We start from the raw sequence: 19441 nt of genomic DNA, 5'->3' as shown, positions 1-19441 counted from the left end.
TTGAGACTGGTAAAGGCCTACCCAGATGCCCAGTCTCCTGTTCCAAACCCCAGTTAAGCTCTGCTACCCACTAAAGAAAAACAAAACAAAACAAAAAAACCAAACCACAACTCAATTTCAAAGGTTTCCTGCCTCACTTGGCCTTCTCTTCACTTTTCAAGGGGTCCTCCTCTCCAGGGGTCCCGACTGACCTTCCCCTCTTGATTAGGGTTCCTCCTGAAAGGCCCCTGGTTCCCCCTCCAGCCTGGTTCAGGACCAGGGCCCGGTCTTCATCCATCCAGTTCAGCCTCCACCCTGAGCAGAACAGTCAAGTCTGGACACTTACCGGTCAATCCCTTCCAGCTGGGCCCAACTTCTTACAGGACCTGGGGGGAGGGGGAGTCGGTGAGGAGATGGTGAGGGTCTTGGAGGGTGTATTGGGCCCTCCTTCCCTCTCACCCCATGACTTTGTCCCCCTTTGCCGAAAGCAAACTATCCCAAAAGTCGCTATGACATTTAGATGTCAAATGGATAGGGGTTTTATCTCGAAGTTAGATCGTAAAAATCGCCGAGAAGTCAGACAGATACCCCTCACTGGCTCGAGAAAGTCACGTGAGGTCCATAAAGTTAGTTTTATGGTTTTGGGGAGTTGACACCGCGCGGTATATTTCACATTCTCCAGAAGGTTAAGTGACACTTTAACTGCTCACTGTGGTGGGGAAGGGGGCAGAGGTAGGTGAGCGCTCTTCCAGCTTGGAGCAGCCGGAAAAGCCCAGGAAGGCAGTGGCCAGAGCTCAGGCCCAGCACTCCACAGTAAGTCGCTTCCAGCTTTCGATTTCTCCCCTTGCAGTTTTGGGGCTTGGAATGGGAGGAGAAAAATTTGTTTCCAGTAGGGCTGTAGACAGGGGAAATGTAACAGTTTTGTTCTTGTTTTTAACATATACCCAGTTCTGAGAAACGGGGAGGGGGGGCTAAAGTGGGGGCTCAGTTCTGTAAATCCTCAGTGGTGGGAGGGGTCTGCTGCTTATTTACAGGAGCACCCCCAGACTCTGTGGAGAAAGGGGTTCATGTGGGATCCATGCTCCTTCAATATCTTTGGAAATTAGGATCCAAGAAGGAGGGGGTGCGAACAGCTGGAATAAAGTTTGGGTGTGGCGGAGGGGTGTTTCTCTGCTGACTATCTTCAGGTAGATATCCCCTTACCCCGCAGGAGAGAAACATCATGAGATTGGTTCTCTGGGACATGTTGGGGGCATCCAGGCCAGGCACTTTTCCCTGGGAATAGTTGAGAGGAGAGACAGAGCTTGGGCCACCTTATCCTAGAATGCTCTCTGGGTTTGGGATTTCTGTTCCCCATAAAAAGCAACCCCCTTGTACTCCTTATGGTCTCCCCAGGATTCTCTAGAATGGGAGAACTCGGTGTTCTCATATCCAACTTCAGCTTGTTGGTCCCAGTTTGATTTTCTTCTGCTGGTTTCTAAGGAACTTGAGTCAAAATTAGGGATGGGGGGGGATTCCATAGTCTTCAGTTCCAAACCTAATTTCTGACCAGAGATGTGAAAGAACAGAGCTGCCTTCCAGGTCTGGAGGACATAGGTATATCTAACTAGCCAGTCACAAATACAACCTGCCCAGAAACATAGGTCCCCAAAGAGAACAAGGTGCTATCTTTTCTCTTTCCTCTTCGTTCCCCTCTCGACTCTGAATGGTCTCTTTGTTTTGTAGCACCGCAACCAGAAGTGTTTCCAAATTTGCCCCCCTCCATGGGAGCCTTGTTTTCTAAGGAAAAGTCACCCTTCTAAAAGCTAGAATCCTCTTACCGATCAAATGGATATGTCTTTCCACCCTCTTAAGACCTCTGGAGCCAATAACTCTGGAGGTCCTGCTTCGGGCAAGCTCACTCACTTTCTCTGGATTCACTAACTCTGGTGGATAATTCCTCAGATAGGACTTGGCATTTTGAGGGGCTTCTAATCCCTGACAAAGAAGGGCCATGGGGCTTTCCTGCTTCCTATAAAAGGGATACCAAAGCTCCCCGTCTTCTTGCTCTGCCCCTTACTCTTCTCTGTTTTTTTCAAGCTCACCCTTCCTTGCCTACATCCAACTGATAGGAGACCCTCAATGAGCTCTAAGAACAGAGGAAAGAGACCAAGGGCTTGGGATCCTCACCCAGGCATCTTCCTAAGAAGGATGGACATTTACACCCCTCGTAAAGGACACTCTTTACCACTCCCAAAGGATCAAAGGAAGCCAGCAGCACTTAAAATATGAATATGCTTCGGAGGTTTGGCTTCTGCCGGCTTCAAAGCAGCTGAAAGAAGGGTAAAGGAGACAGGCCACGGTGGCGGACTCTAACCTGGGGGTTCTGAGAGAATCCTTTTTCCTGGGTTTTCTGACCTCACTCTATCTGGCTTTCTGTATTCCTTCTTAGGGTCCCGAGACTCTAGGTCCTCAGGTTTGTCCCTGACAAGCGTCCTCCCTCCACTTTGCATGTCAGTTTTGCAAACTCAGATAGAACATTTGAGGCTGACAGCCTTGATACATCTATGGAGTATATTTGGATCAATCTTTCAGAATGGCAAAGAGGAGTTCCTAGGCACGAGTACCTAGTTTTCCTTCAGAAGTAGCCCCCTTGGATGGTTTCCTATGACTCTAAGCAGATCTCAGAGGGGGAAAAAAAACCCTAGTGGGCTTCCTCTTCCCCCAGCTTGACTTTCTGGGGTAACTGTTCTCTGAACTGCTGCCAGGGCAAGTTGGTAAAGAGGCCCTGAAGAACATGAAAGGGTTGCTGGTACAAAGAACTGTCCTCTGCCTCCCTTCCTTCCTCTTCTTCCTCCTCCTTTTTTCTTCTTTTCCTTCCCTTTCCTCATTCCTCTTCCTCCCCCCCCTCCCCACTTCTCCATTTCCTCTCTGGACACATTGCTTTACTGCCCCCAGACCTCTTCTCTCTCCTTTCCCAGTGTTTCCTCTCCCCACACGGCTAGGCCTCAATCTCTGAGAGACAAACCAAGCCAGCACCCTCTCGCCAAATCGTCTACCTAGGGGCAGAGCCCAGCCTGGCCACCACTTGAAGGACAATTTGATTTTGTTTTGTTTTATTTGATTGTTTGTTTTGTTTTGTTTCTCTGTGGCCACAGGGATGGGAGGAAGTATAAAGAAGTGTAAACAGGAAAGCGGCCTAGCCTGGAGTTCCAAGTGCCCATATTTCATCAGCTTCCTCTCCATAACGGCAGCAGGGACACTTAACCCTTCCTTCCCTGGCTGTGAGAGGGCAGAACCGGGAGAGCCAACAACCAGTTTCTTTTCCCCCTTCCTGGTTCTTTTATCCCTGGGATCTGGATGCTGGGAGAGAAGCCAAGGATTCAAAGCAGAGGAAAAGGCAGAGAGGGTTCGGCATGTATCCTCAAATTCAGTCCCTTCCTGGGACGACTCTCCTTGAATATAAGCATCATCGCGGCGTGGATTCTAGTGGATTCTAGCAGGCCAACCTGAGAAGACAGGGCTAATAAGACTCTCCCCTCCCCCATTTTTAGGAGTTGGCACTACCGGTCACTTTATTCCTTTTTGGAGGTTTTTAGAGTAATTGGATTTTGAGGCTGGGATCTGCCCACAGCAGGGCTTATCGATTGCCGCAGCGCAGTTACACATCCATATTAATTAACCCAGACACCACATGGAAACTGAGCTGTTTGGGAAGGGGGAGGGGAGCCATGGGGGCCCTTTAAGGAGACTGGACATTTCTCCCTAAGTGTCCCTGAGGCCCAGCTAGGATAGTTGCTTCCCACAAGAATCCTGTGACCCTCCCGAGCTCAGAGTCCCTGGCCTTCTCTGCAAGGGTAAGCCTGACTTGGTTGTTGCAATTGGTCTCCCCCCCAAATCTCCTAAGGGTAGACTAGACACCTCCTAACGTGTCTTCCTTACTCAGGTCTGTCTTCCCAGCTCTCTGATGCTGTCTCTGGTAGAGGTTTAGAGGTTCCCAAAGTCATCTTTTTAGAGGAGTTACTAATCCTTCTCACTTTCCTTCCACCTTCCCAAAGGTAGAAGCTTTTCAGGGTTGTTCTGTTTGGTCGTTTTGGTGTCCCATTGGTTGTTGGTGGTAGTGATGGTGTTGTGGCCTTCCTCTTCCTCCTATCCTTCCCTCCAAAAAGTGATTAAAATCAGTTAAAGGATTTAATTAAGAGAGTTAAATGAAAAGGAAGGAGGCAAATGAGTTGGGGGGAAAAACCCACACCAAAGCTATTCTCAACGATTAAATCGCCATTTTAACAATATAATGGAGTTTGCATCCTGAAAGGGGAAATCAACGCTCATATCTCATCAATAATTCATAGAGTCCGGGATCACGCAGAGGTCAGCAGACAGGGTGGGGGGGGTGCGCAGCGCCGGCCTACATGGGGGCTCCAGGCCTCTGCCGCATACATTACTGGCTGCCGGCCACACCACCACCTCAGCGGCTTTTGCAGGACAGGCCGGTATGCCTACAGGTTTAGACGACTTTTCCTCCTTTCTTTAGGTAAATTTATGGAGAATTCATTGAGTTAGGAGCTCTAAGAGGAGGAAGAGGAGGAGGAGGTCGTGGTGGTGGTGGTGGTGGTGGTGGTGGTGGTGGTGGTGGTGGTGGAGGCGGTGGGTTTAAAGTCCCGGATAAGATCAAATTCCGGGTAATCTGGGAACCTGTCGACCACATAGCATCCTGGAACCCTCTTCTTTCCCTTCCTTTATACCTTAAGTTCCTCCCTCCTGTCTCTCCTCTCTTTATTTCCTTTGAGAGAGGAAGATGTATCCTCTGAAGCACCTTGCAGCATCTCGTCCTTGGCCAAGGATCCTAGGCATCCAGGCCTTGCTCTTGTCTTTTAAAGGACTGAGGCTGTGCACGTGGCTGCAGGCTGTGCTGCGGGCCTTGCGGCTCAGCGGCTGGGCCCATGACTTCAGATCCCGGTGGGATAGGATGAATCATCCAGCGAGGAATAATTCGTAGGCCTGAGGCTGGCTTGCCTAACCTCCTCCTACCCCTAAGTGGGAAAGGGGGCAGTCTGCATGGCCCCAAGCACTTAGCAGTTCAGTGGAGGGAGAATGACGGCATGCGCGAGGGGGTCGCCTCTTGGGGAATTTAGAGTCAGTTTATGCACCTATTTTTCTCTTTCTTTCTATATTCCGTCTTCCTTTCTCTTTCTCCCTTTTCTCGCTTCTTCCTGCTTTACGACTCCCAAATACCCCACGGAAGGAGAAATGAAACCTTTCCCTGCAACAGATGGGAACCTGAGAGGTGGTATTTGGGCAGATGGGAAACCGAAAGCGCGCTGGTCCACTGCGGGGCCGCTGCGCCGGCTGGGAGGCAGAGGCTGTAACTTCCCGGATCTGCCAGTAGAGTCCGCCTTAGACCAAGTTCACAGCCAGGCTGGGGTCTCTGAGACGCCAGCAGGCGACCGCTCAAGGTGGCCCCGGGCCCCGCCGGGTCTGCTTTGTTGAAACCCAGATCTCTTTCCACCCCCCCAAGGGCCCAGTAGACTCTTCCAATTCCAAGGAAGTCCTGCTTCAAGCTGTTTTCATTCTCCACCTTAGAAACCACTCTTTTCCAGGTCAGCCCATTCTGTGGTTCCCATAGCCCTTCACTCAGAAATCTCAGTCTCACTTCTTCCAGACAAGAACGAAGGAGGGTGGGTGGGCAGTCAAAAGCCCGTGCTGGCATCTCAGCCAAAGAGACCTATGAAAATGAAGGAAGTGTGGTCAGTGCAACCCCCCACCCTCCAGGAGTTATTTAATAACCTAGAACTCCTATTCCCCAGATCTAAGGTTCTTTCTTGGGGTGGGGTGGGGTGGGAGCACAAGGTGGCCAAAGGGGAGGGGCAAAGAAGATGTTTTGCTCTTGGGTCTCTGCAGCAGTCCGCACAGCAGAAGGAGACCCTGAGAAGTGAGGCCAGTGTTATTGACGGAGGGGTCGCAAAGTTGGAGGGTCAAAAGTTTACGTGCATGCGTGATCCCGGCGGCCCAGGCGTCTAGCGGCGGGGGCGGGGTGGGAGAGGGGGAGGGGGTTGTATGTGTGAAGAGAGAAGAGAGAGCATGGGATGCTGGAGGTAAGGAAGACAAGGGAGCTGGGAGATATAAGGGATGGAGGAAGCAGAAGTGGGATAGGGGAAAGGCAGATATCTGGGGGAGGGGAAACTGAGGAAGGAGGAAACTATTCTGCTAAAGCAGTGCTGCTGCTGCTGCTGGAGAGCCACACAAAAGACAGCGCTCCGGGGCGTGGCGAATCCTCCACGCAATTTTCTCTCCCAAAGATAACCTTTGAGTCACCATATAAAATTTAATTAAAACCTACCCAGCCGCACACATTTAAAAAATCCAATTACCCACACGTCCTTGCAGGACGTTTGGCAGGGCCAAAAGAAGGCTTCCAAGGTGAAGTCTTGATTCTTGCTAGCTGCAGCTCCACCCTGCTTGCCCTAAAGGGACCAAACTGCACGCTCCTCCTCCTCTGGGGGGGGGGATGTAGCTCTGTCTTCCCAGACCCCTAGTTCCTAGATTAGTTCCAGGTACTGGACTTTAAGACTTTGGGCCAGTACTCGAGATTTTTTTTTTTTAATTTTCTAATCCTCTTTACATGTTGCGTTTAAGAAGCAGGGCAGTGAACAGCAGTTCTCTCCTTCTCCCCAAGCCTCCATTTGGAGGTTCATCCAGATCCACGCTCTCCCTCTTTGGAAGAGGGAAGGCAAGTGTGATGGAAAAATACTTAATGGGTCTCTTGGAGATCTTTGTAGCGGGAGTTGAAACAGGCGACCTGAAATGAACCCCCAGCCTATGCATTAAGCTTAGCTCATAAGTGAGAGGCTTCCTAGAGACCGTGATTATAACACTAAGCCTATTTTGGGTCTTGAAATGACTGTTGCCTTATGAGATGTCATCACAGTCTCTTCTAAGCATTCGCTATAGGAGGTGCACTGTGGGTGTTTGTCCTACAGTGGGCATAAGCTGGGAGCTTTTGTAAAATTTTTGAAATAAAGCCAAAGAGAAAAAAAAAGGGTAACAGTAAATTTTAAGGCAATTTAACCCCAGTTTGCCCCTCCCAAACTAAAGGCTGCATGAAATCATTTCTATTTATTCCTCAAGTGAAATTCACTGGGGGTGTCCAAGAGGGAAGCTCTCGGGACCTGGGGAGCCAAGGTCAGGGCTTCAGGAGGAGAATCTATTTCTTTTGGTTTCCTCTTAGTCTCATCTGCCTTTGTCTCAGAAGAAAATGTTGACAAATTTAGAAATCTGGAATAGACTGGAGTGGTCCGAGGTCCCAGGCTAAAAGGGAAAAGTGACTTCTGCTATCCCAGACCAAACTGGCTGCCTAGCCCTAACCCATCCTTTCTAGAGGATACCACTCTGCTGGCGCTCACATTAGGCTTGGCCTAACTTAACTGGGTGGAAGGGGAGTTGTCTACCAGTCTACTGGGGGGGGGGCGGAGAAGAGGAAGGACACATTGTAAACTTTCGACCAGATTTTAAAACCCAGGTCTTTCTGATGGTGATGGAGGAAGGCCCAAGAGCTGCTGAATCAAAGAGAACTATATTCCAAAAAAAAAAAAAAAGAGGGGAGTGTTTTGTTTTCAGAGACCATTAAAACCTCTGAAAACCAGGTCCTCAAGTTCCCTGCTTTTGACCAGTGCAGCCTAGCCCCTCTCTGAGTTCCCTCTTTCCCAATGGGATCTGCTGTGGATCAAACTCTACTCCAGAGAGGTAGAAAAGTCATTTCTGGAATTCTGGGGCCTCTAAAGTTTTTGGGGTCACAGGTAAAGTGGATGAAGAGGGTAACAGGGTCTCAGTCGACCCAGGCCCTGAGGGTGCAGGCATTTAGGGAAAAGAGCCCAAGGAAGGAAACCCTTGGGTCAGGCCGGTTTTCTAGGGTTCAGATGCCCAATGGCACACTTTCTGCCCTTCAAGTGCCAGTGTCAGCATAATTAGTGCTCAGGCCTCAGAAGGATTCCCTCCACGGGACCAGAGGCTTTTGCTCTTAGCCCTGGGAACTGGAGTTGACAAAAATATAGGAAAGATTGAAAAATCCAGGCGGGGGCGGGGCTGCCTGAATCGTATTCCAATGGAGACTTTTTTGGGTGGGGTTGGGGGGGGAGAGAAAAGTCGAGCTGGAGAGGGCAAGCTGAATCAAATTCGTGATCTGTCATTTTTCTCCCAAGTAATGACCTGCGCAAAATTCAATATGACCGAGCGAACTGCGTGAGCATATTATAGTAACTGCCTGCTCGTGGGGGAGGCCCGGAGAGGGGTGAACCGCAGGTCACGGCGTCTAAAAATTATTAAAATGTTCGAGAGCCTCGTGACGCGCCTAGCCCTTTAACAAAGACTGCCAAAGTATGAGATTAATACGAAAACTTGCGCTTCAAAAACAAAAACACACCAAAAAAAATCTTTTTCCGGCCTCCGAAGGGGCCTGTGGTTCCTTTGCCCGCAGCCGCGGTTCGGTTTTCCGGACACACAATAGTGGACAGGAGCGAGCTCAGCTGTTGCTCAGCGGGCCCACGGCGGGTTGGCCGGGAGCAGGCGGCGAGCGGCTGGGTGAGTACTCTCGCCGGCTCAGTCCTTTGCTCCGTTCAGTGCGCTTGGGGTGCTCGGGCCCGCTGGGGACTAGCGTCATTTTGACCCTCTGCTAGGGTTTCTTTCCTCTCTGCTTCACTTCCAACTCGCCCATAAAAGGTGGATGCTTTTTTTTTTCTGGGCCGGGGCATGCCTGTGATGGCGGAGGCGGGGTGGGCTGGGCAGCGAGAGGTCACAGTAGCAACCTGTGGCTGCCAGGAGAAGGCAGTCAAGTGGGCTTCAAAGAACCTGGAAACTCTAAAGAGGTGGCACAGAAGGTGCACAGGCCCCTGGCTCTGTGTATTTTTATTGTTATGCTTATTGTTGTTGGTTTTCCCGGCGTAGAGGAGGTGAGGCTCTCTCAAGCAGTAGCGAAATCTGTCCTGGGGCTTGCTGATAAATACTGTCTTTAGCCCCTAGCGTCTACACAGAGATGGAGTGTGGACGGACGGACGGACGGACGGACGGGGGGGGGGGGTGTTGGTAGGAAGACAGGTGGTGTCTCTCCAGTTCTCAGAAGCGAAAATTTCAGTGACCAGGGCGTCTCTTTACCCCCATTCCTCACTTTGGGTGCTCAGGACACCTGGGCCACATCTCTTGTTAGGTGTAGATCAGGAAGAAACCAGCCTCGATGCTCTCCCAAGTCACAGATGGATTAGATCAATATAAAAGAGCGGGAGGTATAGGGGTAGGGGAGGGGCCTGGGCAGTTGGAGTGGGTGGTCGAACCCCTAAATACCCTTTGAGGAGACTTGGTTCTTGCTTGATGCTAGGGAGCTGGTGGGGGAATCAAAGCAATACACTTTGTCTATGGATGACCAAATTGAACCCTGTCTCTACAATATATTTTTTCTCTCTAGTTATGCATGAGTCTGGTCTAGCTAGCTAGGAGGGTATGTGGGTTAGAAGCCAAACCCAGAGGCCACTATTGCAATGCCTAGATGTAGTAGGTTAAAAAACAAAACAAATAACAGAAACAGAGGTCTCTGGACTCATTTGCCTGCAGGTGGGATCTCGCTTTCCCAGTCCCTGGTTTCTGTGTGGGTGAGGTGATTTAGACAGTTGTTTTGGCTGAGTTGTGTACGTTCGTGAAATTGACAGTGTTCCAATTGACTCAGTAAGGACGAAAGTATTGCTTAAACCTAGGAAGCCGGGTGGTGAGGAAGTTTCTCCCCGCCACAGTGGCCCTCACCTGGTCACAGCTCAGAGGGTTTAAGCTTCAGTCCCTTGTAGCTCAATTTCTCATCTTTCCAGTTTAGTAAAACAATAGTTACTGGGATGTTCATTCTCAAACGCCCAGAATCCCATTTTGGCCCCATTGCCAGCAACCCAAGCAGGTGGACGGGCCCAGTTAGTGTGCCTCTAGATAGAGAATCTCTGCCTGGGGCTAAGAAGTGGGTAAAGGAGGTCCTCTCCACACCTCTACAGGACTGTCCCTTCATCCTAGTCCCCAGGAGGTGGGAGGAATATGGAAGGTTGGGAGGGGTCTGCGCATCATCTGGCTACAACTTTTATGGTTCCTCATTGCCCTTCATTCGGAAATGAAGCGCCTTTGATCTTTTTCTCAGGTTGTAAACGGAATTGCCCATCATTAAATATCCGGGAGCCTCATCTGCTGGGTCTCCCAGCATTTTTCTTCACAGCTGTTTCTCCCTCTTTTTACCATTCAGTTTTTCCAAAAGGACTTTTATTACGGCCCCTTCACACCCAGCCGCCTTTCTCTCCTCCCTTTGCTTTGGAAAATATCTAGATATGCGTTTGATCACAAAGTAAAGACTTGGGGGCAAGGGAGGAGCCGATTTGAGGTTTTGTTTTTTTCTTTATAAAAAAAAAAGTCATAGGGGGAGGGGAGGGACTGAGGGCACCCAGAAAGGCCTGATTCTGACTTCGAGGCAGCCTCAGGATGACCCTTCCTCCTTTTGTACTTAGCTAATGTTTACATCTCATAATTCATGCGCCACCGAAAGTCGCGCGGCAGCCACGAGGTTCGAGTCCCTTTGCCCAACGGCTGCTTTTATTTTTGATTCTTTTTATAGCAGAGTTGAAAATATTGTAATCCTAAGAATGGACCCACAGGGTCTTTTTCTGCTCCCAGAACTCAAAATTAAAACAAAACGAAATAAAATGAAAGCATTCAAACTACACCCCAAAAGAAGAACGCACGGAAAGTAAGAGAACTGGAAATTTCCCGGGCCAAGAAGACCTGTCTGTCTTCTGTATATACCCTGTAGATCCGAATTTGTGTAAGGAATTTTGTGGTCACAAATTCGTATCTAGGGGAATATGTAGTTGACATAAACACTCCGTTCATTTTTGTTTTTACAGAAGAAAAATAGATTACTTTCTAAATGAGGACAATCCACTGACTGGCTTCAAGAAGACTTATTCCTTTTCTTTCTTTTCCTCCCTCAACTAGTTAGGGAGAAATCTCTTCTACCTGAGGTGTCACCCTTGCCTGCCTGGGTCCTTGTTCACTTAAGAGGTTAATGTTGCTGGTTTTATAAAATTTATACTTAAGTCCAAACCTAGTTCTTTTCTATTATGGGTTTCAGGCGCTTTATTGGAAGCAGTGTGCAAAGGCAAAGGAAATTTGCTTTTCAAACGGATGCGGATGTCGCTATTTCATTAGGTTCAGGACAAGACGCCCTGAAAAATATGAGGTTGCCATGTGTGTTCTAGTGCGTGTGTCTTTGGTGGGGGTGTCACAGCTAGGACTCCTTTCCTTAGATCATAAGGATGTGAAATTTCTCTTGGCCACACAGGCAGAAGGCGGCAGCTTTAGCGGTAATAAGAACTCTTGGCGCCACGGTTAGCATTGCTTCGATGAATCTGGAATTAGCAAATTACTACTCCATTTGTTTTCGAAACTTGCAGGTTTTGTTTTATTCCAGCTTCTATCTTTAGTGCGGGAAGTCAAGTCGTTTCTCGGAGTTTGGGCCTTGTGGGTCAAAGGGAGGGAGTGGTTAGGAGGAGAGAACAGACTGACAGACACAGAGAAGCTAATAGTGCAGCTAAATGCGATTTGGAAGGCGAAGTCTCCCCGAATTAGTGCGTGAATTTCCTATCGATCCGCTCGCGGTTCCATTCATCTCTGACAAGTCCCTCCGCGCACCCGCCCTCTAGCTCCCGATGCCTCCTCACTCACCTCCTACCCCTCCCCAACTGGCTGCAGTGAGGAGCCCCGAGCTCAGCGCCCCTTAAACCTAGTGGGTCCCCCTTTCAAGAAGGAGCCCCCTGGCCCGCCAGTCACTTAACCAGTGCGTGAGTTCCCACTCACCCTGGGGAGAAGATGGGGCCCTATGGAAGGAAGAGAACGGGTGGAGGTGAGGTAGGGCAGGGGGATACACCCGGAGCCCCAACCTCTGAGGGAATGCAGAGATTGTGCTTTGCCCAGCACCCCCCACCCAACAAGCTCTCCAGTCTTAACCTGCTCACTCCTTCCTAGCTCTTCGCCGCTCTCCGCTGCGGAGAAAGCCAGGCGAGGAGGGGGTCGCCCCGCAGGAGCCTATGTAAATCCTGGTGTTGGGTGGGTGGGGAGGGGGAGAGAAGGGGAAATAAACCTCTTTGGCTGGAGTAGGGTCCGGGTGAGCAGATTTCCTTATCCGGGAATCGCAGGCCGGGTGGCCATTGGCTCGGAGGATCACGTGGGCCCCTAACTTTGTTCACTTGACAGTAAGTAGGAGGGCTTTCGGAAACAGGAAAACGAGTCAGGGGTCGGAATAAATTTTAGTATATTTTGTGGGCAATTCCCAGAAATTAATGGCTATGAGTTCCTTTTTGATCAACTCAAACTATGTCGACCCCAAGTTTCCTCCGTGCGAGGAGTATTCACAGAGCGATTACCTACCCAGCGACCATTCGCCGGGGTACTACGCCGGCGGCCAGAGGCGAGAGAGCGGCTTCCAGCCTGAGGCGGCCTTCGGGCGCCGTGCGCCGTGCACCGTGCAGCGCTACGCGGCCTGCCGAGACCCCGGGCCCCCGCCGCCTCCGCCGCCCCCGCCGCCCCCGCCACCACCCGGGCTGTCCCCTCGGGCTCCCGTGCAGCCACCAGCCGGGGCCCTCCTCCCGGAGCCCGGGCAGCGCTGCGAGGCGGTCAGCAGCAGCCCCCCGCCGCCTCCCTGCGCCCAGAACCCCCTGCATCCCAGCCCGTCCCACTCCGCGTGCAAAGAGCCCGTCGTCTACCCCTGGATGCGCAAAGTTCACGTGAGCACGGGTGAGTGCGTGGGCATCCCTTCCCCTCCCACCCCCGGCGCTTTACAGCGAAGGGACCTCCGAGGCATGTGGGGGAGGGAGCTGGGGGAAGCCAATTGTCCCCCGCTATAAACTCGCCATTGCCAGAGATTTACGGTCTCCTGTTTTCAGAGCCACATAATTACATCGCCCATAAATTTTTATGGCCTGGTGGGCCCTGCGCCTTTGAAGTCATCCTCTTTTCCTTTCTCCCAGCGACTTTTTCCGCCAGGGATGTGCAGTCCCAGTGAAGTTGGAAGTTGGGGAGGGGTGTGGGAGGAGGGGAGGAGAAGGAGGAGGAGGTAGTAATCCGTACTTAAGCAGAGAGTTGAATCAAGTTTCAGTATTTCTTTTTTCCCTTTCTTCCAGTCTGGTTCCTTGGCTGGAGAAGTGGGCAAAAGTTTTTACTGGGGAGAAGGCGCTGTTTGGAATCTGAGCAGTGAGGGTGGGGTCTAAACCCAGGGAAGGTCTAGGGCAACACCCCTCCCTCTTCCACCCTTCATTCTCCCACCCGGGGTCCTCAGGCCAAATAGTGAGAGATGAAATCTTTCCAAGATTCCTCACAGTGCCCCCTCCCCCAGGCAACAAGGACGACAGCTTAGCCTTTCAAAAGTTTGAGGTTTTTCTTTTCCGTGTGTCCAGACGTCTGTCTTCCTTTTCCGACCCCCTCCCTCCAAGATGAGGTGGTAGGACCAGGAGGCTTGAAGTTAGCTGGAAGAAAGAAAGGGCTTTCCCTCCTCCCTTTCGGGGGGCAATAAAACTTTCTCTTTCTCCCTCTCTGTGTGTGTCCAGTAAACCCCAATTACTCCGGCGGGGAGCCCAAGCGCTCTCGGACCGCCTACACTCGCCAGCAAGTCCTCGAACTGGAGAAGGAATTTCACTACAATCGCTACCTGACGCGGCGCCGGAGGGTGGAGATCGCCCACGCGCTTTGCCTGTCGGAGCGCCAGATCAAGATCTGGTTCCAGAATCGGCGCATGAAGTGGAAAAAAGACCACAAGTTGCCCAACACCAAGATCCGCTCGGGTGGCACCTCGGGCACAGCTGGAGGACCCCCTGGCCGGCCCAATGGAGGCCCTCCCGCGCTCTAGTGCCCCCCAAGCAGGAGCTCGAACCTGGGGGGCGGGGGTGGGCACGAGCACCGAAGGGGGATTCGGGGTTATGGGAGGGTCCCCAGGCTTCGCCCACAAAAAAAAAAAAACCCTATCTACTCTACTCCCACTTTATCTATAAGGAATAAATACAGAGAAGGGGGGGGTAGGGAAGCCTTATTTATAGAAACGACAATAGGGAGCTGGGTGAAGACCTCCGGAAGCAAGATTCAAGTCTCTTGCTTTCTTCCTTAAAAAAAAAAAAAAAAAGAAAAGAAAGAAAAGAAGAAGGAAGAAAGGAAAAGACAGAAAGAGAAATGGAGGAGGCTGCTGAGCCTGGTTTTCAGCTTTGGTGAAGATGGATCCACGTTTCATCTTTAATCATGCCAGGCCTGGGCCCATCTGTCTTGTTTACTCTGCCGAGGAGAGGACGAGCCTCGGTGGCGACCATTACCTCGACACTCGCTAACAAATGAGGCCGGGCTCGGCCGCTACTGCCGCCTCTGCTGCTGCCGCTGCTGGACCGCAGCCTGGATTGTCTTTCTTTGTCCCTTACTCCTGACACGCAGCGAATGCACCCTCTGACTGCCAGATAGCACATTGTTTTGGCCACGGTAACAAACACACACACAGCTTCTCTCCCTGTCGGTGCACACCTTGGGTGTGTGGGTGAGGGTGACTGCTCACCCCCTTCCACCATAGGTTTAGAAGGGGAAACAGAAGGGAAGCGAGGGGCGGTCTTCAAAACGTGGGTTCCGGAATCTGAACCCAAGAAATACATTAAAAAAAAGAGATTGAGACACCCAGGAGGGCCTTCTACTAGAAGGTCCTGTCAGGCCTGGCAGGGTGAGGGGCTGTTGAGTTCTGGGAGCTGGGAATGTCTCCTGGCCAATCCACAGTTCTTCAGCAGAGGCCTTCTCTTAGACCACAAATGAATGTGAAATTAAGAAATAAAATGCTGTGGCCCTCCTACTCTGGAAGGACAATGTTGCAGAGCCTTCTCCCGTTGTTATCACTGTTGCATCGTTTATTATTATTATTATTATTAATGCTAATATTATTATTATTATTTTATGTCATGTATGTCTTCTCCCCTGTTCTCTTCCCGACATTCCAAACCAGGCCCCTTCCTACCTCTGGGCCTGCCTGAGCCTACTAGAACCTTCCCTTGGTGTGAAAATTTGTGTCCTGTACAGAGTGACATCAGAAATAAATGTTTGGTTTCTTGTGACCATCACATCTTGTTTTTGTTGGAATGTTGATGTTAAAGATAGGAACAAGTGCCGCCCAGTGCACAGGCTAAGCACCCTAGTGGATTTGGCCTCCCAATGAAGTGGGTTTTTTTTTTTTTTGTTTTTGGTTTTGCTTTGAAGGCTCCAATGGGAATTTCTACCTCAGAGGCTTCCAAATCATGGTAACTGGTTTGTTTTCCCTTTGGAGTGGATGGATTTTGTTTGAGGCTTAAAAAATTGTTTCCCCTCCAGTCCAAAAATGGATCGCAAGGACTGGGAGGGCTGATCCCAGGCCCCAATGGGAGTGTGTGTTTCACTGTAAGACACCAGAGGCTTAAGGAGAGTAAAGCCTTTCATACCGTGATTTATTTGTCATAAGCAAATAAAATGCAGTTAAGCTGTCTCCTTCTAGACAGACAGCTCTTTGGTTATTAAAGTTCCAGAGAGAACTCCACTAGACCGGCCTCTTTCCTTCCCGCATAAGAAGGCATCGCTTTCCTCTGAGGTGTTTAAGACTTTAATGAGTCTAATTTTTTGCACAGATGTTTCTGGGTGTTTGCAGGTTTTCAGAGTATTTTTATATTACAAAGGAACTAGCCGGTGCCATAGCTCAAACTCTGACAAGCAAATAGATAATCAAGAAGACAAATGGCCTCTTTTGTGAAGCCCTGCTCCTGTATTAATTTTCATTTTCTTTCTCATAGAAAGTATCGAAAGTAAGGCTGGGGACCAAATAGCTGTCTGTATCTGAGATCACAATTACCCCTAGAATGGAGTGGGGGAGGGGAAGGGGTCCAGGTGATTCTCGCAAACCTCTGCCAGGTTTGGGTCACTTCAGTGCAGTACAGGCAAGAAGTTCGAAGGTCTGGAACTCTAGCCTTGGGGTCCGTGGTCCAGTGCTGGCCCAGGGTGCAGCCACATTCTAGAAGCTCCAGGCTCCACAGAGAATATACAATTAAAAGTCGTTTTGTTTTTGTTTTGGCCTTTTTTTTTCCTTTGGTCCCATTTCTTTCCAGAAAATAAAGAGCCAATACCATTCACATGTTTGACTGTTGTTTATTTTGCATTTCTTTGTTTAGCCTGTAAGGGTAGCGGGAGTCTGAAGAAGGCCAGAGAACCCATTGGGCCAGTGTCCCCAGGGCAGTAGAATTGCCCATTAAAATGCAACCAAGAGATTAGTTTAAAAAAAAAGAAATTAAGAAAGAAAGGAAGGAAGGAGGAAGGAAGGAAGAAGGGAGGGAGGAAGGGAGGGTTGTCTGTAGACCTGGAGGAGGATGAGTAGGTTTAGCTTTGTTCCCGGTGTGGTGTGATGTTTTAGTTTTGAGGCGATAAGACAGCCCTTAGTTGAGGGGGGAAAAACAGTTCTTAAAAACCATAAGGTCTCCCCCCAGGAATGTCTCTAAAGAATCAAATCAAAGCTGCTCCTTAGAAGGTATGAATAGAATCTTAAAAGAAAAAAGAAAGAAAGAAAAGAAGACGACGACGACGACGAAGATTTCTATGGAGCTTAAAGTTCACAGCCATTCTGTGCAGACAAGAGCTAAGAAAAATGTGAGAATTATACAGACAACCATTAATCACTTCTTTTCTTTAAATACGTATCCTCTCTCCTTTGTTATTATTCAACAGCAAATCTCCGCAGACCGGCTGTTGAGGGAAAAAAGTCTTAGCCGCCTCTCCCAGATCTGCAAGGGGGAAAAATTTTGGAACCATAAAGTTGAAAACTTTTTTCTCTCAGTTTGGAAGAAGCCTTTCGTCATGAATGGGAGCAGCGGAGCTCAGGCGCTCAGGCGAGAGCGGGCAAGAGGTACAGAAGGTAACAAAGCCCTGGCTTGGGTGACTTTTTTTTCTTTCAAATCATTTTATGGGCTGTCTTTACAAGTAAAAGAAAAAAAAAATCTCACCTCGTCCTTTTTCTTTTCAACTATCTTTGTGGGGTTTTTATGGTGGCCGCTTGGGCAGATTTGCTGCAGTCTATGATGACTGATGTTTGCAAGAGCGGGGGAGACAGAGACAGAGAAGGAGAGAGGCCTGGACACCTGGAGAGTGTTTTTGAACTGGTTGGGACAGAGGTGTCAGGGCCCTGAAAAACACCAGGGAAGAAAGCTGTTGGCGAGACTTTTCAGAAGTGCTTTCTGGTTTTTGAAAAATGCAGGCGGGCTTGGGGGAGAGCCTGTATGTGCCTGTGTCTAGCAAGGTGTATGCCCGGGACTCTGATTGTCTACACTGTTTACCAGTGGCATGTCGTCAAGGCAGCCTCCTGGAAAAATGGAATCCAGCCTTGGAGCCGGTAGAAGTGGATGCGGTTGGGTTTTCTTCTGGTGTCTAGCTTGGGATTCTAGACAAATCTTCTACTCTCTGAAAAGGAGAAGCTGCTCAGGGCCAGGTGCTCTGACAGAGAAATTCTCTTTTGTCCTTCTCCCAACCCTCCTCCCCCCACTTCCAGGCCTCCTGGAGCCTCAGTGTTCAGTTCCCTTTCTTTTCCCTTCTGGGTTTGGGGGCTCTGTTCTTTCTCCTGGGGCCTTACTTCTCAGGCTGAGGCATCAGTGGACTGGCCTCAGACCTGAATGTGCTGGCCCCTTTTCCCTGAGGCCTCACTTGGCGTTTGGAGGCGGGAGGTTGGCAGGATAGAGAGTTCATGGAGAGGCCACGTTTTCTAGGCGATTAGCTTGGTATTAGAACCACAAAATGACCTCGGAAGCCCCTTGACCTCTCTGAGACTGGACATTGTGCTAGTTCTTGCTTCCTGCCCCAGAGGGAAAGTCACACCCCTTCAGGGAGGGGTTCCAGCTTCTCCACCCCCCTAATTGGGCCTAAATTCTTTGCTATCTCAGAATTTCTGGATCATTTTTCTGTTGTTGTGGATTGAGAAGGAAAGTGTGTCTTTCTGTTATTGGTTTGTTTGTTTTGTTTTTGTAAGTTAGTCCAGAAGTCCTGTGAGAGAGGAGTAGGGTGCTGGTCTGGCTCTTTGAAGTCCCTTCCCTAGGTTGGGCTTCAGCCTCCTCTCCTACCCCTTGTCCTTTTGCACCTCTCCTTTTTAGCTTTGCCTAAAGCAAACTGAAGGAAGCATTACTAAAGGCTAGCCGAGGTTAGACAGACTTTGTCTTTGGGACTGTAGACCATCAGCTCTCCTGAGCTGGGGAGAGAGGAACATTCTCTCCTGGGGCCTTACTTCTCAGGCCTAGAACACACACACACACTCTCTCTCTCTCTCTCTCTCTCTCTCTCTCTCTCTCTCTCTCTCAAAATCTACAGTCTCAACCCATTTACTGAAGTTCCTTTGTTTTAGGAAGTTATTTTTATAATCACCTTTATCTTCTGTGCTCCAAACTTTCATTTCTAACTTCTTGGATACCTTGGCAACCCTTAGCAACATGAGGAGAAAGAAATGGAAGGAGGGCTATTGCAGGGTGACTGCTTCCAGGACCCACTTCGCTGTGCTAACCAAAGTGTGCAGAAACTTTTCAAGTTAAGAGACAGATGGAAGATTTGCTAAGGGGGGAAGCTCGATCCCAGACCCTTCTGTAATCAATGCTTCATCTTCCACATTCACAACCCACATCAGCAGCACCCGTCAAAAAGGAGGAAGAAAGGAGGGATGGAGCAGGGGGGGAGGGAGACGTTTTCTTAAGGAGGAACAGCTCTCCTTAAGAAAGGAAGAGACTGGGCTTCGCTGGCAAATGTGTAAGGAGTTTCTGGCTCACATTGTATAAATCTTTTCCTGTAATTTGGGGACTCTTAGACAAGAACTACCTGGAGTGCTTGGTCTTTTCTTTGTCCTTGGGTAGCATAAATGGAGGAATTGGGAAAGGGGTGAGCAAAGAGGCAGTCTGGGAGGGCCACTTGGATATTGCAACTATCTGGGGTTTGGAAGCTGATTGTGACCCCTCTCTAGGCACAAGTGACAAAGACCTAGTCATGTAGAGCTTCTTTAAACTGGGGTACACCAAAAAGAAGATCTACAATAAAAGCGAAAGGCTGGGGTTCACCAAAGGCTGCTTTTATTCCTCAGGTTCATGGCATAAGACTCCCCTTTCTCTCATTTCCAGATCTAAACCGTTTTGGAACTGACAGTTGCTGGGGCTCACTTTCCACAGCTCTAGTGCCCCCCCCCCGCCCCGCGTGAGGCCTTCCAATCTTTGACCTCACAACCCCCCCCCCCCACCCCCGGCCCCGTTCCACGGGACCTTTGCACTCCCTCGCTGACTTCTGTGGCCTGTCTCCCAGCCAGGGCAGGAGGCTGCCGAGTCCCGCTAGGGCCCTGGAGGCGGCCTCTACGCCTGGTGGATCTCCTTGGGAAGCGGTGACTGCGAGCGGGTTTGATTGGAACACGGAG

General features: G+C 50.0%; 1 protein-coding gene across 1 annotated transcript; it reads left to right on the top strand.

Moving 5' to 3' along the window:
* Window positions 1-12110: 12110 nt before the first annotated feature.
* Window positions 12111-15110, top strand: Hoxb4 (homeobox B4). The gene is made up of 2 exons (XM_038327636.1): window positions 12111-12765; window positions 13575-15110. Exons 1-2 carry the CDS (start codon window positions 12312-12314, stop codon window positions 13871-13873), a joined length of 753 nt encoding a protein of 250 aa, XP_038183564.1. The 5' UTR covers window positions 12111-12311; the 3' UTR covers window positions 13874-15110.
* The last annotated feature ends 4331 nt before the right edge of the window (window positions 15111-19441 follow it).

Source organism: Arvicola amphibius, chromosome 4, assembly GCF_903992535.2.
Source record: "Arvicola amphibius chromosome 4, mArvAmp1.2, whole genome shotgun sequence".
Taxonomy (NCBI): Eukaryota; Metazoa; Chordata; class Mammalia; order Rodentia; family Cricetidae; genus Arvicola; species Arvicola amphibius.
Note: the sequence above shows the minus strand (reverse complement) of the source record. Positions and strands in the feature narration are given on the sequence as shown.

Excerpts from the sequence above, each read along its gene's own strand:
- Hoxb4 (XM_038327636.1), top strand. The coding sequence starts at position 12,312 with ATGGCTATGAGTTCCTTTTTGATCAACTCAAACTATGTCGACCCCAAG. Across the intron at positions 12,766-13,574 it reads CAAAGTTCACGTGAGCACGG|TAAACCCCAATTACTCCGGC; the intron begins GTGAGTGCGTGG and ends GTGTGTGTCCAG.